Source organism: Parasteatoda tepidariorum, chromosome 6 (genome assembly GCF_043381705.1).
Source record: "Parasteatoda tepidariorum isolate YZ-2023 chromosome 6, CAS_Ptep_4.0, whole genome shotgun sequence".
Classification (NCBI taxonomy): domain Eukaryota; kingdom Metazoa; phylum Arthropoda; class Arachnida; order Araneae; family Theridiidae; genus Parasteatoda; species Parasteatoda tepidariorum.
In genome coordinates, this window is record NC_092209.1 from 13,252,930 (window position 1) to 13,274,990 (window position 22,061).

Below are 22,061 nucleotides of genomic sequence, written 5' to 3' on the forward strand. Positions count from 1 at the left end.
ATTGCTTCCGTTTTAGCATTTGCGCCAAAATTTAGCTTGTCTGCATGGCTAAAAAATCTATTGTAAGATACAGTAATGAAAGTCCTTATACTACTGATATATTACAAAAACTTTTCTTATCAAACAAATTTATAAATAATTTAATTTTTTTTATACTTGTCAATTTGTTATTGGTATCGATAGCTAAGCATAAATAATCGATCCAAATGCTCTATAACATCAAATCAAATAATAAGTAAAAAAATAAATAAATAAAAAGAGCGAGAGAAAATAGAAAACTAATCGAATTAAGTGGAATAATTCCTTTATTTCACAAATAATCCAATTTGTATCACAGCGCAATGGAATTGATTTCGCATGAGCTCTTCATCCTTATCAGATCTCTCAACAATCCAGAGAATTATTCACAAGAAACAAATCATTAATAAAATCAAGTTCTCCACTTATAGATTCTCTGGATATGTGAAACGCTTGTTTTCATCTAATAAGGTAGAAAAACCACAATAAGAACAAAAAAAAAGAAGAATATTTCCAATCGAATTTTTCATTCACAAGTGGATCTCATTCGATTTTGCTTTTCTTCTCGTCGTGTATGTGACATTGCAGAGTTGAGTTGAGTGGTTTGACGGATTCCGTCTCTTGCAAACGCGGTTGTCTCCTTGTCGCCAGAATCTTGAAAAAGGTATCTTCGGGTGAAAGTTTGAAGTGGATTGTGATGCCAACACTGTTTAGATATGTTCTTAACAAGCTGTAATGGTGTGGGGCGATGTTATTCGATTGCTCCAGAGATCGGAACACCACGCGTTCTAATAAGGCTCGTCGTCTGAACACCAACTCTTATCAGGAGAAAGTTGAACGGAAATTATTCACGGGAAATATTTCAATTATTTCATAAGCAGACAACTCTAGCTGTATCTTTTCTTAAATTTATTGCATGTAATGGGAATTGCATGTAAAATGCGCAATTTGAAACTTATCTTAGAAGTGATGAAGCTGTAAATAAGAAGCAGTTCAATTGCTTTTTTGATTTTATTACATTTAATTGGTTAAAATTCAATAAGTTAAAGACTTGGAAAATTAGAAAACAAATAAAGTTAAATTTATTTATGTAAATCGGCTTCGGAAATTGTATCTTTCTTTAAGTTCGAATTTTTCTTAGTGTTTCATATGGTAAAATACTCATTAGGTGTATTTTCTGTAATTTTGTGATATTGTATGTAAATCGCGCATATTGATTCAAATTAAGAATGGTAATGATGCATTGATTAAGTAGTAATAAGGAAACGATTTAAGTGCATTGGTTTGTTAAAAAGTTATTGCATGGACTATAATAAAGGTAAATCACATCGGAATTCTAATTTTCAATTTTTTACGTATAATAAGCATTCTTTACGTATAATAGGCAAAAATATAAACAAGTATTCTTTTCTGAATACTAACTGTTATCAGGAAACTGTGCAAAGGAAAACATTTAGAGGAACATTCTAATTGTTTGGTAAGCAGGCGAAATGACTGAAGAACATTAATTTTTAGCTATATTAGAGAAATTGTATAGTTTCTTTAATTTATCAGTTTCTAGGAGTTTCTTTAATTTATCAGTTTCTATACCTGTCTTTACATATCTGTCCCGTAATTTTTGGATGTTGTTAAATAAACAATATCTCATACATTTTCTAAGGAGAATGCAAACATTTGTAAACGAATTCCCAATTGCTGAAGAGAAAACGCAACATTTTATAAAGATGTAAAAGGCATGTTTATGAAAAAGCAAAAAACCATTTACACTTAGACAAATTTGCTACTTTTAAGTGTTTTCAACCTACTTTAATTTTAAAATACAATAGATTCTCTTATAAAGTATCAAAGTAAAACTGTTTTGATCTGAAACATGATCAGGCATCTTGCTATAATTTTTCCGACTGCTGTATTTTTTAATATGTATAAATTATACCTTTAACACTGGTTGGTTAATCACATCGGTTAAACACTGTGAAAAATTCCGGATCAAATTACGGCATGAAGTCCCAGCTCTTTGGGTGCATCATCTGTAAATTCAATTTTACAGTAAAATCCATTCTCACCGTAAAATAATATACAGACATTTCTTCGCTAATATTTATTAGAGCGATTCAGCGATTTTACGGTAGTTATAACTGTAAAAATTACGGTATATCAGGTCTGTTGTTTTGTAACATGTTCTGGTAAAAATGGATCTTGCGGTAAAAAGTGCCGGCACCCTGAGTGGTGGTACTTCTTAACGTAATTTGATCTGGGATTTTTTTCAATATAGGCACCCTGTAGTAAATTAATTTAGGCATCTTGCAATCTTTTTCCAACGATAAGGCTCCAAAATACGTCAGTACACACTATTTGAAATACTATTAAAAATTACAATGTTGCCTCATTATTTTATTACTAAGTAATTAGATACCTACAAAATGTCATTATAATGCCTTTGTCTTTAAAGAGAAAAAAATATACATTAAAATATTTAAAATAGGTTAAATTTTAACAAAGCCCGTTTATCTTATCTCCATCGAGGCATTCCTTATTTTAAGTATCCCCACCCCTTACTCAATAAATAAAATAGACAGATTAATAAATAAAATAGATAAATAAAATAGACTCAATCAATAAATAAATAGACAGATATGAATATTGATATCTGTTTTAATTACTAATACAAATACCAGCCACATAGACTGCCTCACTTCCTGAGTGTCATGGGCAGCTGGCTGACAGAGTAGTTCGTTACTCAATAGGGGCGTATTATGACATATGAGGGCTGTTCTGCAAGAAATAGGATATGGTGATGATCACTCATTCAATCCATTCATCCCCCCCGTCCCTCAAGAGTCCCCCTTTCTGTAAATTGAAAAACGTTATTACCCACCCAGGTTAAAAAATGGGGGGTGGGATATGTAAGGATGAGCTATTATATGAACTGATCATAATTTTCTGTTCCCATTGGTTGTCCGCAATCCAGGGTCACCAGTTCATATTTTGCACCCTGCTTAGCCCATATTACCCATATGAATTTGAAAGACACGAGTACCAGGGGGTCGGCAAGACACCCCCTCTTCCTTTTGTGCTCCTGGCATCACTTATATCATAACTACCTCCTCCTTTTATATATTTCTCTGGCGAACTTGATGACAGCTACCCATTCTTCCTCATGCTGATGGAAAAAGAATAGAATTTCTAGGCATCACACTAGCATCAACTGGGCCATAGGCCTGGGCCTACGCTGGAGCCGCGGTTGATGACAAATTAATATTAAAAATTAATTACTTTTTGTTAAAATTTTTATAAAGTATAACATACTTCATTTTCGTTGTTATAATTCGTTGTTTCGTTGTTCGTTATTTCGTCGCTTCGTCGTCTCCTTCAAAATAATTGTAATAATAATAAATTAAAATATGAGTTTTCTCACTTTTAATAAATTTCAAAAAAAAAAAAAAAAAAAAAAAAAAAAAAAGAGAAAGACACCGTTCTGAATATACAATTCTGATTGTTAGGAAATATTTATTGTGGAAAAATATAATATAAAATACGTTTGAAATTCTCCTAGTATTGATTTCTCAAAGTGATAGTGTTAGTTAAAACGAGATATTATTCATTGTTTATTTTTTTTACGACATCTATTTATTTTAATTCTTGTCAGTGGCGTAGTTTTGGGCGGGGTTTGGGGAGCACAACCCACCCAAAATTAAATTTTATTTGATTAATAAACTATTGTACGGTAAGTAGAATATGGATATAAAAAAGTTTTAATTCTTCTTCTTTTTTTCTTTCCTTTTTTTTCTTCTTTTTTTTGTAATTTAAACGTTTAGAATATATATATATTAAAGCTACGCCATTGATTCTTGCTGATACTTTCAATGAAAAATAGTTTGATTTTCCATTTCTACTTGAGTTTCGGTTGGCGGCAAATTAATATCAAAAATAGAAAGTTGTAAATAAATGACATAAAGTTATATTTCATCAAATAATTATGATAATAATTTTAAAAAAATATCTAGCTTCTTTTTTTATATCAAAAAATATGGTATTATTTTCCTTTATTCAGAATTGTAATGATTTTTATGTCATTGAAAAAAACACTTGCAAAATATAAAAATCTGGATTAAAGGTCCTGGTTCATTTATTGTTGGAAAGAAGCAATATATCATTTCCTCGTTGTAAAAAGCAATTAAAATAGATAAAATAAATTTTTTGATAGTTAAAATAGATTTTTTGAGTAATCTTAAAAACGATGAGCAAAGTCTAATAATAATAAAAATACCTCATTAAGGAAGAAGAATTATTTTTATTTATCTGTGCTTTTAGCTTGGGTAGTTTTCAACTAGTCTTCCACTCTGTAAAAGACTAACTTTGCACCCTCATCCACTGAAATTTAAGAAATGTAAAATCTTTAGAATGCTGAACTGTAAAATAGAACAAAAACAAAATTTTTCCCCTGGAAAATTAATTTTTTTTCCTTCAAAAATCTTAATTAATAGCTTCTTTCACTAAGTTCTCAACTGTGATTAACTACTAACACGCCTTAGCTGGAAATAATGAACATAAATTTTCATATTTTTTTAATATGAGTTTTGCAATTTTTCCTGTTGCAACTTCTTATTTAATTTGTTCCCCTGAGATAGGCAATGCATTTCATTTTTCTGGTGCATCTATCTGTTGTTTTTATTTATATAGTTATTACAAAGATCTAAATAAATAAGTGGAAAGCTTAGTAGCAGAAGGAAACTTGCATAATCAAGCGTAATAATCAAGCGTACGTCTAATAATTAGAATAAGTAGACGTACTGCCACAGGCCAACTACTTAAGTCACTTCCGTAGAGTTAAGTTCTGTTGAATTTAATATATCGTCTTCAAATAAATAAATTTTATTAAAAACAAAAAGATATTTATACTGATGCCTAACCTAAGAAATTAAATTGGCCATAAATCACACAGACCACCAAATACTTCTCCTAAGTTTTCTACATCAATATTTGAAAAAAGTGTAATAAAGACAATAATATTAGAATTAAGGTACACAGACTAACTGCATCAAGCCAACTGAAGAGTTTAGTGGATGAAACAGGCAAGTGACATATTTAGGGGTATTTATTAATGAGGGAGAATAACAAAGTGAACGTATCAATATGGTTATGTTTAATGTATCAGAAAGGATTTTGTTTTTATTTAAATTTTGACAAAACTAATCCAGATTTGTTTTGAGTATGGTTGCTTGATTTTTATTTCAAATTATGTAGTGGTAAATAAAATAAGGCACAGAGAACTATTAGTCTGGCCTTTTAATAAATTTATAATAAAATAATACAGATACCACTTTTTTCTCTTTTTACCCTCCACTCTGAAAATGTCACTTACCTGCTTCATCCACTTACCTTTTATGATAAATGTGTGTAAAAATCTCACTGAATCTAAAACCTCCTGAATATTGTTTTGCGACAAAACCATCACGCATCGTTGCCAGTCTTATCTACTCAAAAGCTTTCGTGTAATTTTAGATCTCGACTTTTAACAATGATTGAGAAGTTCGACTTCCGCCCTTTATAGCGGCTTCTTCATTTATTATATTGCTTCATCTTCAACCAGCTTTTTTTTTTAATTTCCATATCTGATCGAGTAAGTGGTTTGTTTTGTGGGTTTAGGGTAACCCTGTGTCACAGGTGATAGAATGATGGGTAGACTCATGCAACAGGCATGACCTTGGATATTTCTTCGTGCGTCCGGAAGGTGGTATAATGACCGTGTATTGGTCATAGTCCATTTTCTAATTTACGTGACAGACATTGAGCTTGTTAGGGAATATGACGTCATGCGGTTTGATTTCAATATTTCGTGCTCTAATCCGAGCATTGTCTTATTCTTATTGAATTTTTTTTTTGTTATGCTATTTAAACAATTGAACTATATCAGTGGAGTTTTAGATTTCGAAAAGCAGTTTGAAAACTTAATTTCTCAATTTTCAATTATTAGTTATTAGTTTACATCGCACTAGAGCTGCACAATGGGCTACTAGTGACGGTCTGGGAAACATCCCTGAGGATGAGACGTAGACGTGCCTTCACAATTTTGATCCTCTGCACAGGAGATGGCTTCTCTGTTTCGGTTACTCGACATTCTCCTGCTCGACTTCACGGTAGAGCAGTTTAACGAGGACCGATACCGTACGCCCTCGGTCTCTTTGCAGGCTGATCAAAGTGATCCCCTTCAGACTGACCGCAACCAGAGATGTTGGACTTCGTTGTTCTACTGGGAATCATATCTTAACGATCAGCGGGACGAATTTTCAATTATTAATTCTGTGTAAATGTATGAATATTTAAAGAAAAATAGTTTTTATAGATAAAAAAATTCAAAACTTATTAATCTAGGCAAATGTTAGTATGTATTTAGATTAGAGAAGATATTTAAATGAGAGTACTACTCTGGCTCTGCCATTGCAAAAGCGGGATCTAAACATAATTTTTTGTTTTGGTTTTTTGCTAAATGTTTGACACAATTAAATAAATTTTAAATAGATGCAAGAGTTGAATGACTAATGGGATAGAGGTACTAGATGGCATTTTTGTGAATTTGTGCTTTAAAATTTGTACATTGGGAATGGGAAATAAAGCTGTCTTGATTTCATTTCATATCTGAAAGCTTCCAGGTTACAAAATCTATAATTTATAACACTCATTTGAACTGTTTGCGTCAAGGTGTTCTCTCTCTTAACATTCTAAAGGTGCGCCAAAAGATAGGTTGTTGTCTAATGTATATGGAATATTCCTCCCCTCTGAAAACCCAACAAGATTTTAGATTACATCAAATAAATATTCTCCAATTAGGTAATATTATCCTAGCAGCAAAGTAACTTGCGCTCTCATTGGACCAATATTCACGAATCTTGGCTCAATAAAGGATTCAAAGGGCCATACGTTTTCCGATTTTGGCCTTTCATAGAATTGTCAGATTCAACCGGTGTTTCATATTCATTATTCAGCCAATGTAGGCCCTATATTGATCTATATATGCTATTCTAAAACCAATATTAAAAGATCTAGACACACCAATATTGGTCCTTCGGTGCAATGTTCTTATAAGATCCATATTGAGTCAATTTTGTAGGTAGTCCGATCAGACCACTATGAAGATAAACCAATTAGTGAAAGAACCATTTAATATGAAATCTATTAAAAATTTGAAAGTGGTAGCAAATATATGTCTAAAAATTTGCTTAATTTATGAATATAATTGGTTTGTTTTATTTACTTGTCAACCACTACAGATTCTATTCTCAAATACATGTGATAAATTTCTCTCAAGTACATTTAAAATAGAATTTGGGTTCATGCGCACAAGTGGGTCGCTTTTTAAATAATCTGCGCAGACTACTTATAAGAAACCGTGTGGAGGCTTTCTGATGTAGGAGGTGATGACTGAGCCAAGGTAAAATTGTTGCTAGAGAATTATTTTCATCAAAATTTTTTTTAAATAATTTTTTTAAGTAACTAATGTTACGGAATGTTAATTTGTTTAAGTAACTAATGTTAAGGAACTAAAATGACAATGGTCATTTTAGTTCCTTAACAAACTTCAAGTGGGAAACATGAAATTGGTTAATGAAATTGTTCACATGATTACATTTGTATTCTCGAAAAAATAACTAAAATGTTTTGAATTGAAATAAAAAATAAACTTAGCTTTTATAAATTGATATAAGACAAAAAAAATATATCGCCGTAACATTTCCACGTATTTTTATCATTATTATTTTTTAATTCCAATTTTATTTTAAGTTTTATGTTGAAATCGACTACTAACTTTTTATTCGATACAAATCATAAAAAGAGAATTCCAATTATGAAGTCCATTTGAGCGGCGCCATTTCGGAAATAAAGTGATACCTAAGAAGAACATTTATGAAAACTTTCATTAGTGGTCGAAAAATGTTCGAGCGTTCCCAAACGATTAAAAATAAAGAGCAAACGTATATCTGAAGAACCAATTAATGGCAATGATTCGAAAACACTCTTTCAAATTGTCACCGGCTGCAATTAAAATGGGAAGGCGCCAAACGATACTTCGTCATTCTCGCCTGCCTCTAATGATCCTGACTCCGTTGCTCTTGCTACTCTACCCCATCATTCGAAGGATGAGGATGTAGAAATCACAGCATCCCCTCGAATTTTCTTCCTTCCCCCCAATTACTGATGCTGGCAGCCGTTTTGCGTGACGACTTTTCACGCTAGAAACGTGACGATGGGTTCGATATCTTTTTTGCTAATTAGCTGTTTCGTGCTATTTTAGCTATGATTTTACCCGCATTTTGGTAATTGCTTCTAGGAGATGGTTAGAAAAAAGAAACTATAGGAGATAGGAAAAATAAAAGGCTAATAAATTTTTTTCTCCTTCTCTGATTGCAAACTATAGGCTGATAAAAAGAAATAATTCTAAAGAGTATTTAATAGAAAAGAAATTCGTAAATCAAATTACATCAAAATAACAAATATTTATATCAGATCATCAAGAACAAATCATTTTAAAATTCAAAAATTAATATATATATATACACCTGCTAACTTATAATCCTTTCGAAGATGATCTTCCCCAGTGATAGTAAAATAGAATTTAAATTACAATTTTAGGGAGAAACACACACTGTATTTTGAATATGCTTGTACAAACTGCTGACAGAATTACATACTTATATATTTTTTTAAAAATAGTGGTGGGCAAATAATTAATGTTATCCCGGGATGCACCGCTCATTCTACAGCCTTGGGTAGGCCAGGCGTTCACCACAATTTTGTGACCAACTGCATAAATGTGACAGTGTGGTGAGCAAGGCGCACATAGCTGTCTTTACTCCCAGGCAAGCTGGTACTCATTGATCTGAAGCTTCGCGTCACCTCTGGGGATTGACCATCACTACAGCAGCTCAGTGCTTTTAGCCATCTCAGTGCCTGAGCCATCGCAGCGCAATATTATATGATATTTAAATTGCATATTACTTTATAATTTAATACTATAAAATATTACATTGCACTATTTTCTATTTAAATTTTTAAAAACTCAAGTTATTTCGACTGTATTGCACAAGCCTTGAATATAGCAAAGCTTTAATGAAAGTAATTTTAAACATACTATAGCACGAGTAAAATGTTATTTTTTATTATTATTTTTATTTATTTATTATTATAATTTTTTTTTTTTTTTTAGTATAAGTTTTTTGCAATGCATAATCTAAAGAAGATGGGGAAAAAATCTTTGCTATATATATTTATTTGTTTATAATTGTTAAATATATATATATTTTTTTTTTCATTTCAGATAACGCAACTAAAAATCGACAATAACCCTTTTGCTAAAGGATTTAGAGATACGGGGGCTGGCAAAAGGGAGAAAAAGTAAGTGATATATAATTTTTTGTTTAATGTTTTAACAAAAATGTTGAAAAGAAAGTGTTTAGAATAAAGGAATTTTGTATTGATTAAGGAAAGAAGTAGTAGAAATAATGTCGTAATTTATAAACATAGTTTTATTAACATTGAAATCTATTTATTAAATAAAACAGGTAATAAATTCAAACATTTTCATAAGTTACCAACACAACTATTGAAATATTAATTCGCGTCTATTTTGACCGACAATGCAATGTTTCAAACACTACTATTAAAATTTTGATTGAATCGAAGGATTTTTTGAAATATGTTTAATTATTCTATCTTATTTAATGTTAATTTTAGTATAAAACTAGTACAGTACTAGGGAGCCTCCAGTATAATACTTTCAGCTCCATGACGTCAACTTTTTTGAGTCCTTTGGACTTTTATTTGTTTCACTGCCGTTACCCAAAACTTTGGCTGACTACGCCATCTATTGCATTCTTTTTGGACTTTTTAAAACATCGTGTAAAAGATGAAAAAGCGTATTCGAGTATCTTCGCCCCTCTCTCCTTTATTGCTTTTTTATTTTTCAGTTTTTAATGAAAATGATTGAGTCACTTTTTTTTCTAATCTATGTTAGTAAAAAAGATAAATATTTTTTCTTTAAGATAAGCATAAATAAGATAATGATAAATATTTTATATTATAGAGAATCTTGCAAGGATAAATATTTTCTCTAAAGTTTAATTTTATTTTGTAGGAAACATTTTGGTTAATTGCATTTTTTTTTAATATTAATATTTTTCTTTTTGTTTTATTTTATGGCTTTATTAATTTCTTTCAAAATTATTCTACGGTTTTATTGAATATAGCGTCCAACATAGTTATAGTTATTAACTTCTATGAAACCGTTTTTTCAGTGTTAAGCATATTTTATAACAATTATGCGCTTTTATCAAATTTTAGTTACAGAAACCTTTTTGTCGATTTAATTATATTTACCAAGCCATTTCTAGTCACTGTTATGATATTTTAACACATATAATAATGTTTTTTTAAATTTATATGAATTATTAATGCAGAATAACACGATTAATTTTTAGGAAGTTATTTTGAGTATTTTATTTAATAATTTATATTTTTAAGAAACGTAGGGGAAAAAACATCCAATTCATTTATTTGTTTTTAATTTATTTGTTAATTTAAGAAAATATTTATTAGAGAATTTATTATTAATAATTTAGAAAATAATTTGGAATAATAGAATAATTTAGAGAAAATTAAATTCTAATTTGCATTCCATCGTACTTGTATGGGGGAAAATATCAGTTATTAAAATATTTATACAAATATCACTTTTCAAAATTAAAATTCGTCGACCCATTTACAAAATGAATTATGGTTCAATATCAATTATTTTATTTTAAACTATTCTAAATTGGAATTCATAGAATATAATCGAAAAATCTTAAATATCCCCACCTTCTTCTTCCTCAAACAAAATGCAACAAAACACCGCCCAGGTCCTCTTGAACCTTCCCTATTTCAACAGAACTTTGAGGACACTCAAATCCTCGGCCGATCCTAGGATCGCGCCGCTTGCACAAGTTCAGAATAGGTGCTGGTGTTGACAAAGCTCTTATCCATTCGGTAGTTCAAAGCAGAAAAAGCAAACAAAAGTAAGGATCTTTAAGGATTTCCATTAAGTGGCTATTTCAACCATTGGCGTCTATTTTGACCGACAATGCGCCAAAGAAGTTAATTAAAGTTAACCTAACTGTCAGGATTTGTACTTTTTGATGTTCAGTCTGTATTTAACTTTACTCAGTCTTTTGAAAAGAAAATCGTTTTCCTGGCGTCGGAAGTAATACAACATGAATATTTAGTTAAAAGCATTTAGAAATAGAAGATTACTTTTTATACAAAGGTACGGTTTTATTTAGTAAATAGAGGATTTGCTTTGATTTTTGAAAAATACGAAACAATGGAGCATAAAGTAAACTGAGAAATATGAGACTAAAATCGTATTTCCCGATTTGAAAATAGTGCTCTTTTCAATTGAAACGGATGTATCATATTAAAAGCTGAATATAAATGTGCTTCTCATTTTTTAATCAGTAATGCTTTAAATATTAGAGATTATGTCCTAAATAAATCTGTGAATTTTTTTTTTTGTTTGTTTAGTTGTAATGCAGAAACATATATCTTAGTATTTTATTTCATTTATCAAACGTAAAAAAAAAAGAAGATTAAAATGTAAGGTAATATTTATTTTACTAATAATTTATTAGTATTCTCAATGTATAAAATATTTTTTTTGATATTTCCAAATGAAACAAAGTTTAAAACTCGATGAAAATTTAAAATTTTTTTTTAAAAGTTGAAATAGTCTGATTTTTCACACTTTCAAAAACACTCCTTTATTTATCATCATGTTTTACAGAGCCTAAAAACAATTGATCTAAAAGAAAATTCAAAGTAATTTAATCAGAAAATTAAAAGTAATTTAAACAAATAATTCATAAGAAATTGAATTAAAATAGTGTAACAAAAATGTAACATTTAGAAATAAAACTAGATATAACAGTATAAAAAAAAATTTATGTTTTAAAATAAATTCGAATTCATTTATTATATTTAAAAATTACGGTTCTGCACGTAATTACAGTTCTGAACGTAAAAAGTCGCATTTTAACCTGCAGTCTTCTCTGCATAGCAAAACCGATTTTTCCATGTTAATAGATAGTTGAATAGTGTAAAGGGGAGAAACATTCTCACAAATTTACCCATTTGCTTAACCGCCAGTGGGTTAAAGTCGAGTCAACAATTTTATGTTAAATGACCATAATGTAACAAGTAGCTTTTAACTTTTCAACTTATTTTAATTAATATTACTTGCCGTTAATTAATCGAAAGCATGTTCTATTATTGATCAGCAAAAACACTTTTCTCCAAACCCCATTAATTATTTGTGTATTTTTAAACATCAGCATTAATTTAGTTTACATGTTTTGTGTCCATGTTCTGTACATATGTGTTATTGGATGTGCGGTTAGTGTTGTGTGTAGCGGGTGTCGTTGTCTTGATGAGTGTGATTTGTGTCCGACTTTTTAGTAACGTGACCATCCCGTTCTCCAGGCGACAGGCCCTTCTTCTCAATCAACAGCCTCACCATTCATCCGGGGGTCAGCATCTTCCCTCTTCCACATCCTCTTCTGGAGCCCACCATGGTGACCCTGGAGATGACTCCAGCGACGATGATGAAAAAGTGGATGTTGGTGGAACAGCCGATCTTCAAGCATCTGTAGCATCTCTGAATTGTGGGAAAGATGGTCAGTAATTTTTTGGTACCTATTTTCTTTCTTAATTTCTTCTTTCAAACAGCATGTTAGAAAGAAAAGAGTGCCATTGAATTATAATTTGAAGTGGGATTTTGCATTAACCAAAAAATTCCATACCATTTTCTTTTTAATAAAAATACTCGTCACATAAAAATAACACCCACTTAGCTGTACACTATGTTACTAAACAAGTCACACAAATTCCTATGTATTTTTTAAAATTAATTCATTAATTAATTTATAAATTTATTAAATCTAATTACTTAAACTAATTATTTTTTAAGCTAAATTTTATTAAAAATAATTATTTTTAAAATCCAGTTTTGAAAACAATTGAATGTCAAGAAAACTAATTTTTAGAGTGAAATCTATTTATAATTGCGAATAACGATCTGAAAATGAAGTTTTGGAAGTGACCATAGATCAAGAAAAATATTTTTGGTTTCAACCAAAGATCTGTAAATCTATTCCGGATTGTGACTAACAAACTAAAAATCTAGTATTAGAAGCTTTGAAAACCATTAAAAATCTAGAAATCTATTTTTTAGAGTGATCAAAGATTTAGAAATATGTTCATGATCGCGAATAACGACATGAAAATCAAGTTTCAGAAGTAATCTAAGACCAAGAAAATTATTCTTGTTTGCGACCGAAGATCTAGAAATCTATTCCGGATAGTGTAAGACGAACTTAAAATCTAGTATTAGAAGTTTTAGAAATTGATTTTTTTAGAGTAACCAAAAATTTTGAAATATATTCGTGATTACGAATAACGATCTGAAAATTAAGTTTTAGAAGTGATCTAAGACCAAGAAAATTATTCTTTTTTGCGATTTGCGACCAAAGATCTAAAAATCTATTTTGGATTGTGTTTAACGAACTAAAAATCTAGTCTTAGAAGTGATCAAAGATCTAGAAACTGATTCTTTTTTGCGACCAAAGATCTAAAATCTATTTAAAATTTCCAGCAATAATCTAGAAATACAAATAATGCAAACATATATTTAAATTGATGTTACATAGTTGATTTAGGCCTTTTCGCCATTCGTTTTAATAATCAATCGAATGAAAACAATGAATAAAAAACTTTAAAAAAATAAGTTTTAAATTTTTTTCTATTTTATTGCATTTAGATGACTTTTTATGGAGTAATTTATGAATTCTAGTAAATTTTGTCAGAGTTTGTTGGAAAATGTCTTGATTTTAAAGCCTAATTGCCTTTTTATAGAGTAATTTATAAATTCTGGCAAAGTTTGTCACAGTTTGTTGGAAAATGTCTTGATTTTAAAACCTAATTTGCGATAGTGATCCTTAAAGCATAGTTTCAAAATCGGATTTTCTGTGCAATTTTTCCTCATTATCAATAGCATGGAAGCCCAGGGTGGATCTAGGCTTTTCAGAGCTTAAAAAAATTTAACAGTAGTCTATATATATTTTGAAAGTTGATTTTTTTTTCGGATATTTTTTTTTTGCGTAAGTTTAAATAATTTGTCACTGCCATCTTTATATGTTAAATAAATAAATAAACGAAGGTGGTATAAAAAAAAACAAACTAGTAACAATTTCGATAAGTATTAAAATTTGCATAATCATTAATTGAATGAAAACAATAAAAAAAGAATGGAACAAATAAGCGAAGTCGAATGCTCGTATTTAAAAAAAACGCGCTCTCTATTTCTTCAATAGACTTGTCTAAAAACTTTATGAGCCTTACCAAAACGAAAATGACAAGCATTCACTAAATTAATTGACAGCTTTCATATATAATCACGAACTTATGAACTTAGTCTTAAACAAAAAACAATAAAAAAAAATTTTTTTTCTTCAGTACGCTACAAGATATCTTCTAATTCCAAGTATTATCATTTATCTTTTTCTTCATTCATATCCGCTTACCAGACCGCATCTTTTTCATTCAGATTAAGCTTCTTTTTTTCTTTCAAAGTCCTTTAGAATTATTTCATTTGAATTCTTTTCTGCTATAGCCTAAATGGTTTTATAGATGAACAGATATCTTTAAGTCTTTTAATTGAGTTTCCTCTTTTCGCTCGTAATGGGAACTGTAGCACCGACAATTGTAATAATGTAATAAAAAAGAATGCACCCAAAGAACTGAATAGGAAAATTAAAATGTCCCTTCTAGTCATTGATGTTCGCCGCATGCTATAATCCTTTGGCGACGAATATTAATTAAAATGCGCCTATTCTTGGCGGATGATTTTTTTTCCTCTGGCGACAAATGACTCGCATTTTTAAAGCCATTGTTTTAATTCTTTTATGTAATACGTTGTAATCACTCGTGTGAACATAATTGGGGCTCATTTAAACTTTAAGGTAATTGCCTAGAGATACGTGGCACAGACTTGTTCTTGGAGATTTCTTCTTGAAGTTGGCTTCGTTCGTATTCTGATTTGGAAATTTTACTGCAATCACTTAATTTCATAACTTTCACAGGGAACCAGATAATTGGTCGAAAAGGTTATTTAGGCATAGGTTTATATAAGTTCTGCCCTATGTAATTTTTCTAGGATGACGGGCATTGTAAAATGATAGTTGGCACGATTTCATTTCGGAAATTTTATCTTTTAGCTGTATCTTTTAGTTGGTTAAAAATTATTTACAGCCTAAATATGCGGCTGAATTATTGTGTTCATGAACGTTGGGATCAGTAAGAGGTAAAATAATGATAAATCTCTCAGAAACATCATTATTACTAATGCAATTTTGTATAATTGTAATACACAGTTAGTTTTTCACAAAATTTCTGTTGAAAACAAACTGCACATGGAAGTCAGGGAATAATAATTTATTTATGTAATTATCATGTTAAACATTAGACATGACTTCATGCATGAGCAATAGTTATGAATTCAAATTATAAAAAGTATGTAAAAATGAATATTAATGTATTGACTCCTTATGGAATATTGATGCCATATTGATGTATAGGAATATGTGTTTCATTATTCAGAGCTATATAAAATTCATATTCTGATTATTAAAAGATCTCAGTGGCTGCTATAGCCAATAGATTGATCGCAGATAAATATTCTACATTGATGAACAAATGTACTAATTTTTTTTTTAACCGCACCTGAGTGATGGATTTAAGAAAAATCTAAATCAAATCATTAACCACGTTTATTGAAATTTTAATCAGTGTTTGAACTGGCAAATTCCTTATTTTGATTCCTTATTCCTTATTATAACTTTCCTGGTTCCTTTATTTTGTAAAAAATATATGATAATTAGAAAATAATTCATTAAGTTAAGAAAGAAGTTGATCTCATATATACTCAACATATACTCGTATCAAATAGTTTGGTTTATAGCGCAAGATGTTAATTTTAGATTTGTGAACGTATTTAATCATTGAAAAAAATTCAATGAAGGATCATTATGCAGATATTTCATAAAAAAATATCATTTGTCGCAAAATATTATGTAAGAATTTTCACAAATTGCGCATTGTAACAGTCACAAATGAAGAAAGTTGAGTTTTAAATTCATACCATGACTTTACTCTTTCTTACTAAAGACTTAATTTTCATAATACTACTTTTGACAAATGCTTCTTATATTTTATACATACATTTTCGAGAATTTAAAATTTCCTTCCAATGCTTAGATATGCGCAATTGTTAATGCCCATGCTTCTAAATGATTTCGATAGCGTAAGTGGTTAAAAATTAATAAAGGTATCAATTTATTTATTGCATATTAGGAAGTTCGAAATATAACAAAAGGTTTAGTAATTCTTGCTACAAAAAAACTAGGTGATCAAATAACAGGAAATATTTTATACTGTAATTTTAAACTATGAATAAAAAAATAATATGAACTATTTTTTATCAAAATGTGTTTAATAAGTTTGTTTTAATTATTTTTTACATATAGCCAATGTGCTTCTATTTATTAAGCAATAAATGAATTTTCGGAGAAAAAAAATACTTTTTTTTAAAACTACCACAGTAGCATGTACTCTTATTAGCTATGTATGGTAACAATGTAGCAATGCATTGTTGAAGCATAGTTAATAATGTAGTAAAAAAAGCTATGCATTGTGACAGTTGACTTATTAGTTAACGAGTACATAATGTAAATTATAACTGATTAACTTTCAAGATATATTAGACATTAATAATTATTTCATTTCCCAGTAGACGAAATCAATATAAAATAAGATTTCACAAAAAAGAAGGATAAAAAGACGTAAGAGAAAGACAAAAAAAGAAAATTTAATGGGATTCCAACGGAAGTCATTACATTTTTACCACTCCAGATATTCTGTGCTGAAAACCTAGAAAAACAACAAAAACGAGAATTACTTTGTAAAAATGATAACACGATAAAAATGATCATTCGTAAAGTGATAGTCTAAAATGAGATTAAAAAAAAAGCACTTTTTCGAACGATTCTTAATTCCCAATGACATGGAACAAGACCCGTTCGAAATCGCTGCTGTCCCAATAAAATGACTAGGCGTGGCACTCAACCCAGCAGTAATTCTTCTCTTTTTGTTTTATCCTACAAACGACATTTATAGAGATCTTCTGGACATCCATTTTTCAAAAGCCCTGTCAATGAGCTAGAGATATATGATAGACATTGTACCTTTTTATTACAGCCAATAGCACTACAGGCAGATTTTTTTTTTAATCTCCCATCTTCATCGAGTTTTTTTAGTTTTTTTCAGTTGGGTACGAATAAAGCAAGAGTTCGTGTGAGCCAGTTGTGCGATTTATTAGATTCTTGATCTTTTTGTAGTGGTTGTGCAGAAGCGGTTTAAATGGATTCTGCTGCGCCGCCTCTCCAATTGGCGAAACGTGGGTTTTGTTTTATGCATCCTTTTAGGAAATTACAAGCTTAAACTATGTCACCTTTCATTGGAGCAAATATATAGATTTGTATATAGATTTAACTGTTACTTCTTTTTTTTGCGCTGGTGGAGTTGATATTATTATTTCATACTTGCTTCATAAATTTTGCAGCTAAACCTACAAAACATCATGGCATCACCGTTATTGATTTATAGCTAATGTATAAATTTCAGTTAGAAAGGGTGTGTTTGTTAAAAGTAAATTTATTTCTTAAAATTCTACATTTCAACATAAAAGGAAACCAAAATATGCTTTAATTCTAGATTCGTATAGTAAATTTAGCAAGGAAACAATATACAACATGCCAATAAAATGAATATTTATTTAGAAGATGTGAAAAAATATGAATAAAGAACAAAATACGAGTCAAATTTATTTGTAGGATACCTTTGCTGGGTGCACAACGAATATAAAATGTTAACACTATTAAAGAATTGCATTTAATTGAACGCTTTCTTTTTTGCTGAAAAAAATATTGTTGATCAAATCAAATTTTCGCGTTTACAAATTACTTAAAAAAATTTTTTTTAAAAAAAGACATGCTTCTACGAATCACTCATACAGGCCGAACATTTGGTCAAAAAACTCTTAACTGTGTATTCAGAGCATGCTTCATTGAAAGTTTCTTATTACTCATTGTAGTTAAAATACTTTTGTAATCTAAAACTTAAACTCATAAATTCTTATCCTGTTCTTGCAATGAACCATTACATGTTTTCAAACATAAAAAAATGAGCGCTTTCAAAATGTTATTCAACATATTTTCACAATAAGCTATTGCAATACTAGTTTAAAAATATTACGAATCGTGAATTCTTAGAACTAGTCTTATGCATACTACTAATAACATTTGCTAATAAACTATTTAAACTCGATATTCTTCTTATAGATACGCATTCAAGAGATGAAAGAAGAGAGAACGGATGCTCCAAGGAAGACAGTTGTGAGGATAGCTTAGACAAACCTATATCATCCATAAACTCAGCGGATCATAACGGTTCTTCAAGAGATTACAAAAACGATACCCTTGATGGACTGTCTAAGGCTGTACAACCAAACGTAACTGTTGGACCTGCAATGCCACATCCTCATCTTTTACCTTACCTTTACCCTCCTGCCTTGTACTCGTCTGGCATGGGCCACTTACCTCTCTCTCAGCTCTTTCTTCCAGGAGTCACTTGTGCATCTGGACCCAACCAGCCTTTACCTCTTTCCCTCTTCACTTCAGCTGGCCATCCATCACCAGCTTTTTCAGCCTCTCATCTAGCTCAGAGCTCACTAAATCCATCCTCCCAAGCTGGAGGGCCACTGTCTGGGATGGGACACAACCTCTTGCTGAATGCTCAACTTGCCTTCGCTGCTGGTCATTCCATGTTTCATGGCTATCCACCTGCGCATGGCTTAGATTCGCCACTGTCTAATGCTGGAAATGGAGGACTTTTAACTACTGCTGGATCAGTTGCTGGAAAAGTAAAACCTCACAGGTTTTCCCCCTATCCCTTGCCATTGACGACTATGACGAGTACAACTCCATCGACACCCCTTACAGTTCCGACTGAAGTTGTCAGGTCACCACTGTCAACATCTCCTTACGATGGTTCAGTAAATAACCACCCACCTCATCTAAATCACAATTCTATAAATAAACTCGGTGCTGTATCACCCCACGGTTCAGAGTGTGGCAGCTCTGATGGTTCTGTCGGACCTTCTTCTGTATCATCATCGAGTGACTTAAAAAACATTGAGAACATGGTGAATGGACTGGAAAGGCAGCAGGAGCAATTGGCCGCAGAGACATTGACAAGGCTGACAGAAAAATAAAACTGACCCCCACTACCCCTTCGAAAAAAAGAGGTAAAACATTGCCAATACAGGCATCCTGCTGAAAATAGTCAAAACTCATCAAAGTCCCAACGATTTGGTTATTTAACATTTGGCCAGTGTACCAAAGCGGGCAAAGAAGGGACTTTTACGATAAACTTGAAGCAATGAGGAAATGCGTAGAAGTCTGCTTCATGTAGCCAGTGATATTCAACTTTGTACAAAATAAAAATCATGACTGTGTACCCCTTTTCCTATCTGTACAGCAATAGAACTCTGCTTCCAAAACCAAAGAAAACTACAGAGATGTATTGGACACCAGAACACTGGAAAAGGGTCCTGCTCGAAGAGATTGCGCTTTAAAAGAGCACATTTGTTAAAGTTTTTTTTACAGATTAAAAAAAGCATATGCTCCGAATTGGTTGTGTCTAATACAGAAAGAAAAAAAAACATGTGTTAAGATGCTTTTGAAGGAAAAAATAGAAGCAGAGATATGACAGTCTGCGTTCAAATTGCTATAATTTAAATAATTTTTGCAGTATTACTTGCTTTAGAATTGCAATTTTTATATGTGTACAACCATATACAACGTAAAATGAATGCTATTTTATTTATATTGAAAAAAAGAACTTAGATTAAAATAATTGTTTCACCCATTAAACAAAAGATCTTTTAGAATGACCTATGGACGAAACAAAGTCCTTAAAATCAGTTACTAGAGCCTGAAGGTTACCCCACACAAGGGTTACTACTGATTCATTTCAGTCTTGTTTAACCATGTTTTGGACAAAGTCAGAGAATATTGAAATTTAATTTCACAATAATTCATTAATTTTGTTATTACAGTGAAGCAATATCAAAATAAGCAATATTTATATGAACACGAACTCAACTAACCACATTGGGACCTTTAAAATAATTTATTTTATCATAATACAGTTTATTTATCAAAACATATCTGTTGAAGTTTGTAAAATGGACAAAAAGATGTATATCATACATTCATTTAGAATTTTGTTATATTCGAAATGGTGCATAATATTTAGTTTCGATGATGCTAAAGTCAAACATTACACCTTATCTAAAAGAAATAATAATAACTAAACGAAAAACATTTTCCTTTACAAGGTTTAAATTTAATTCCTTATATTTTTAATGAAGTTTCATTTAATTCAAATTCATCTAAATCTTGTTATTATTAATTGTATAAATCTATTTTTTTAAAGAAATTCCTTTGTTAACTAAGATAAGACATTACATCTTGCCTGAAAAAAAAATCAAACTAAATATTCCAGTTTATAAAATTTTAAATTATGTTTATAATGAAGATTCGTCTAATTTAAATTCATCTAAATGTCATTATTAAATTTTTTTAATCTAATTTCTCGTTCAATACCTTTCTATTACTTTTAAAATCTCTTCTATGTTTAGGCAGTATCATTTGGATTAAAAAATGTATAAATTTAATGTATTTAATTCTCTAATTTTTATTTAAAATTTCCGTTTCTGAACTGAATGATGTTGAATCATAGTTTTGATTCTTTAAATCGTAATGCGTTACAAATTTTCCGCAATCTTAATACAGTGATGTTGAACCATATTTTCGTTCAAGATGATGAGCCATTGCATCGTATTATTATGTTTAGGAAATACGATAACAAGGTTCAGCACACCCTATTAAGGTTGGCGTAAATTGAAACGATATTAAGGTACCAAGATTTCTAAAATCCTTAACATACTTTATGAAGAGTATATTTAAGTGATCATTAATCTATAAATTTCTTTCAAGTTCAATTGGAGAATATTTGTTCAAAACCCCAGAAATATACGACAAATACTTTATTTGCAAAATTATAATCCACTGTTTTGAAAGAGAAAAAAAAAATATTTATAAAATTTCGTTTCATTGAGTCAACAAAATGAAAGAAATGTATGAAAACATCTTGAATGAAAATTGTATAAATGAAAATAAAATTTATTGTATTTATTCAAATTCTGTACTATAGTAATAGTTGTATATGTTGTAAGGTTACTTTTGTGGTGTTATAATAAAAAATATTATGTGCTATGTAATTTATTTGTTCTTCTTATTATATTAAGACATTCATAAAAAGAGATTCCGAACGTCTATTTTTTGACAGTTTTTTTTTAAGTGAATAATTGTAACCATAATTGAATAGCTTAGTTGAAGACGGTCTTAAGTGACAATTATGTTTATTTGGGAATTATCAATAAAATATTAATTTTTTTATCTTGCGCCAGGCAATAACAAAGTTGCCAAAAAATGCCAAAGTTGTCATGTATAAGTTATGGAAAAAAATCCTTTGCAGCTTGTCAGATCAATGGAAGTAAATATGCATCAAAAAGAAAAGAGCAAAAACTGATAAAAGAAAATAATTCGCTTTAACTTGTATTTGGGAAGAGAAAACTATCCATAACAATCCCGGGTTTTTTTTTTTAAACAGTTATAACACGTATACACGGTAAAATAATAATAATAATAAATAATAAAAGAAAAATAAGGAAAGTAAACTCAATTTTTACGAAATTTTCTTCGTTTTTTACGAATCCGCTTCCTGGTATATGCTCTGAGTGAACATTTCGTCAAAGGGGAGAAATAACTATCGTTACT

The 22,061-nt window shown here is 30.1% G+C and overlaps 1 protein-coding gene across 2 annotated transcripts in view; it reads left to right on the forward strand.

Moving 5' to 3' along the window:
* Positions 1-21,502, forward strand: part of LOC107451108 (optomotor-blind protein) — a 101,641-nt gene extending 80,139 nt beyond the window's left edge. The window contains exons 5-7 of one of the 2 annotated variants that reach the window (XM_043048722.2): positions 9,332-9,408; positions 12,502-12,719; positions 18,498-21,502. In XM_043048722.2, coding sequence (XP_042904656.1) covers positions 9,332-9,408; positions 12,502-12,719; positions 18,498-19,429 — 1,227 coding nt within the window. In that variant the 3' untranslated portion in view covers positions 19,430-21,502. The remainder of the gene's footprint in view (positions 1-9,331; positions 9,409-12,501; positions 12,720-18,497) is intronic. The other variant, XM_043048724.2, reaches the window with a different exon arrangement.
* Positions 21,503-22,061: the final 559 nt, after the last annotated feature.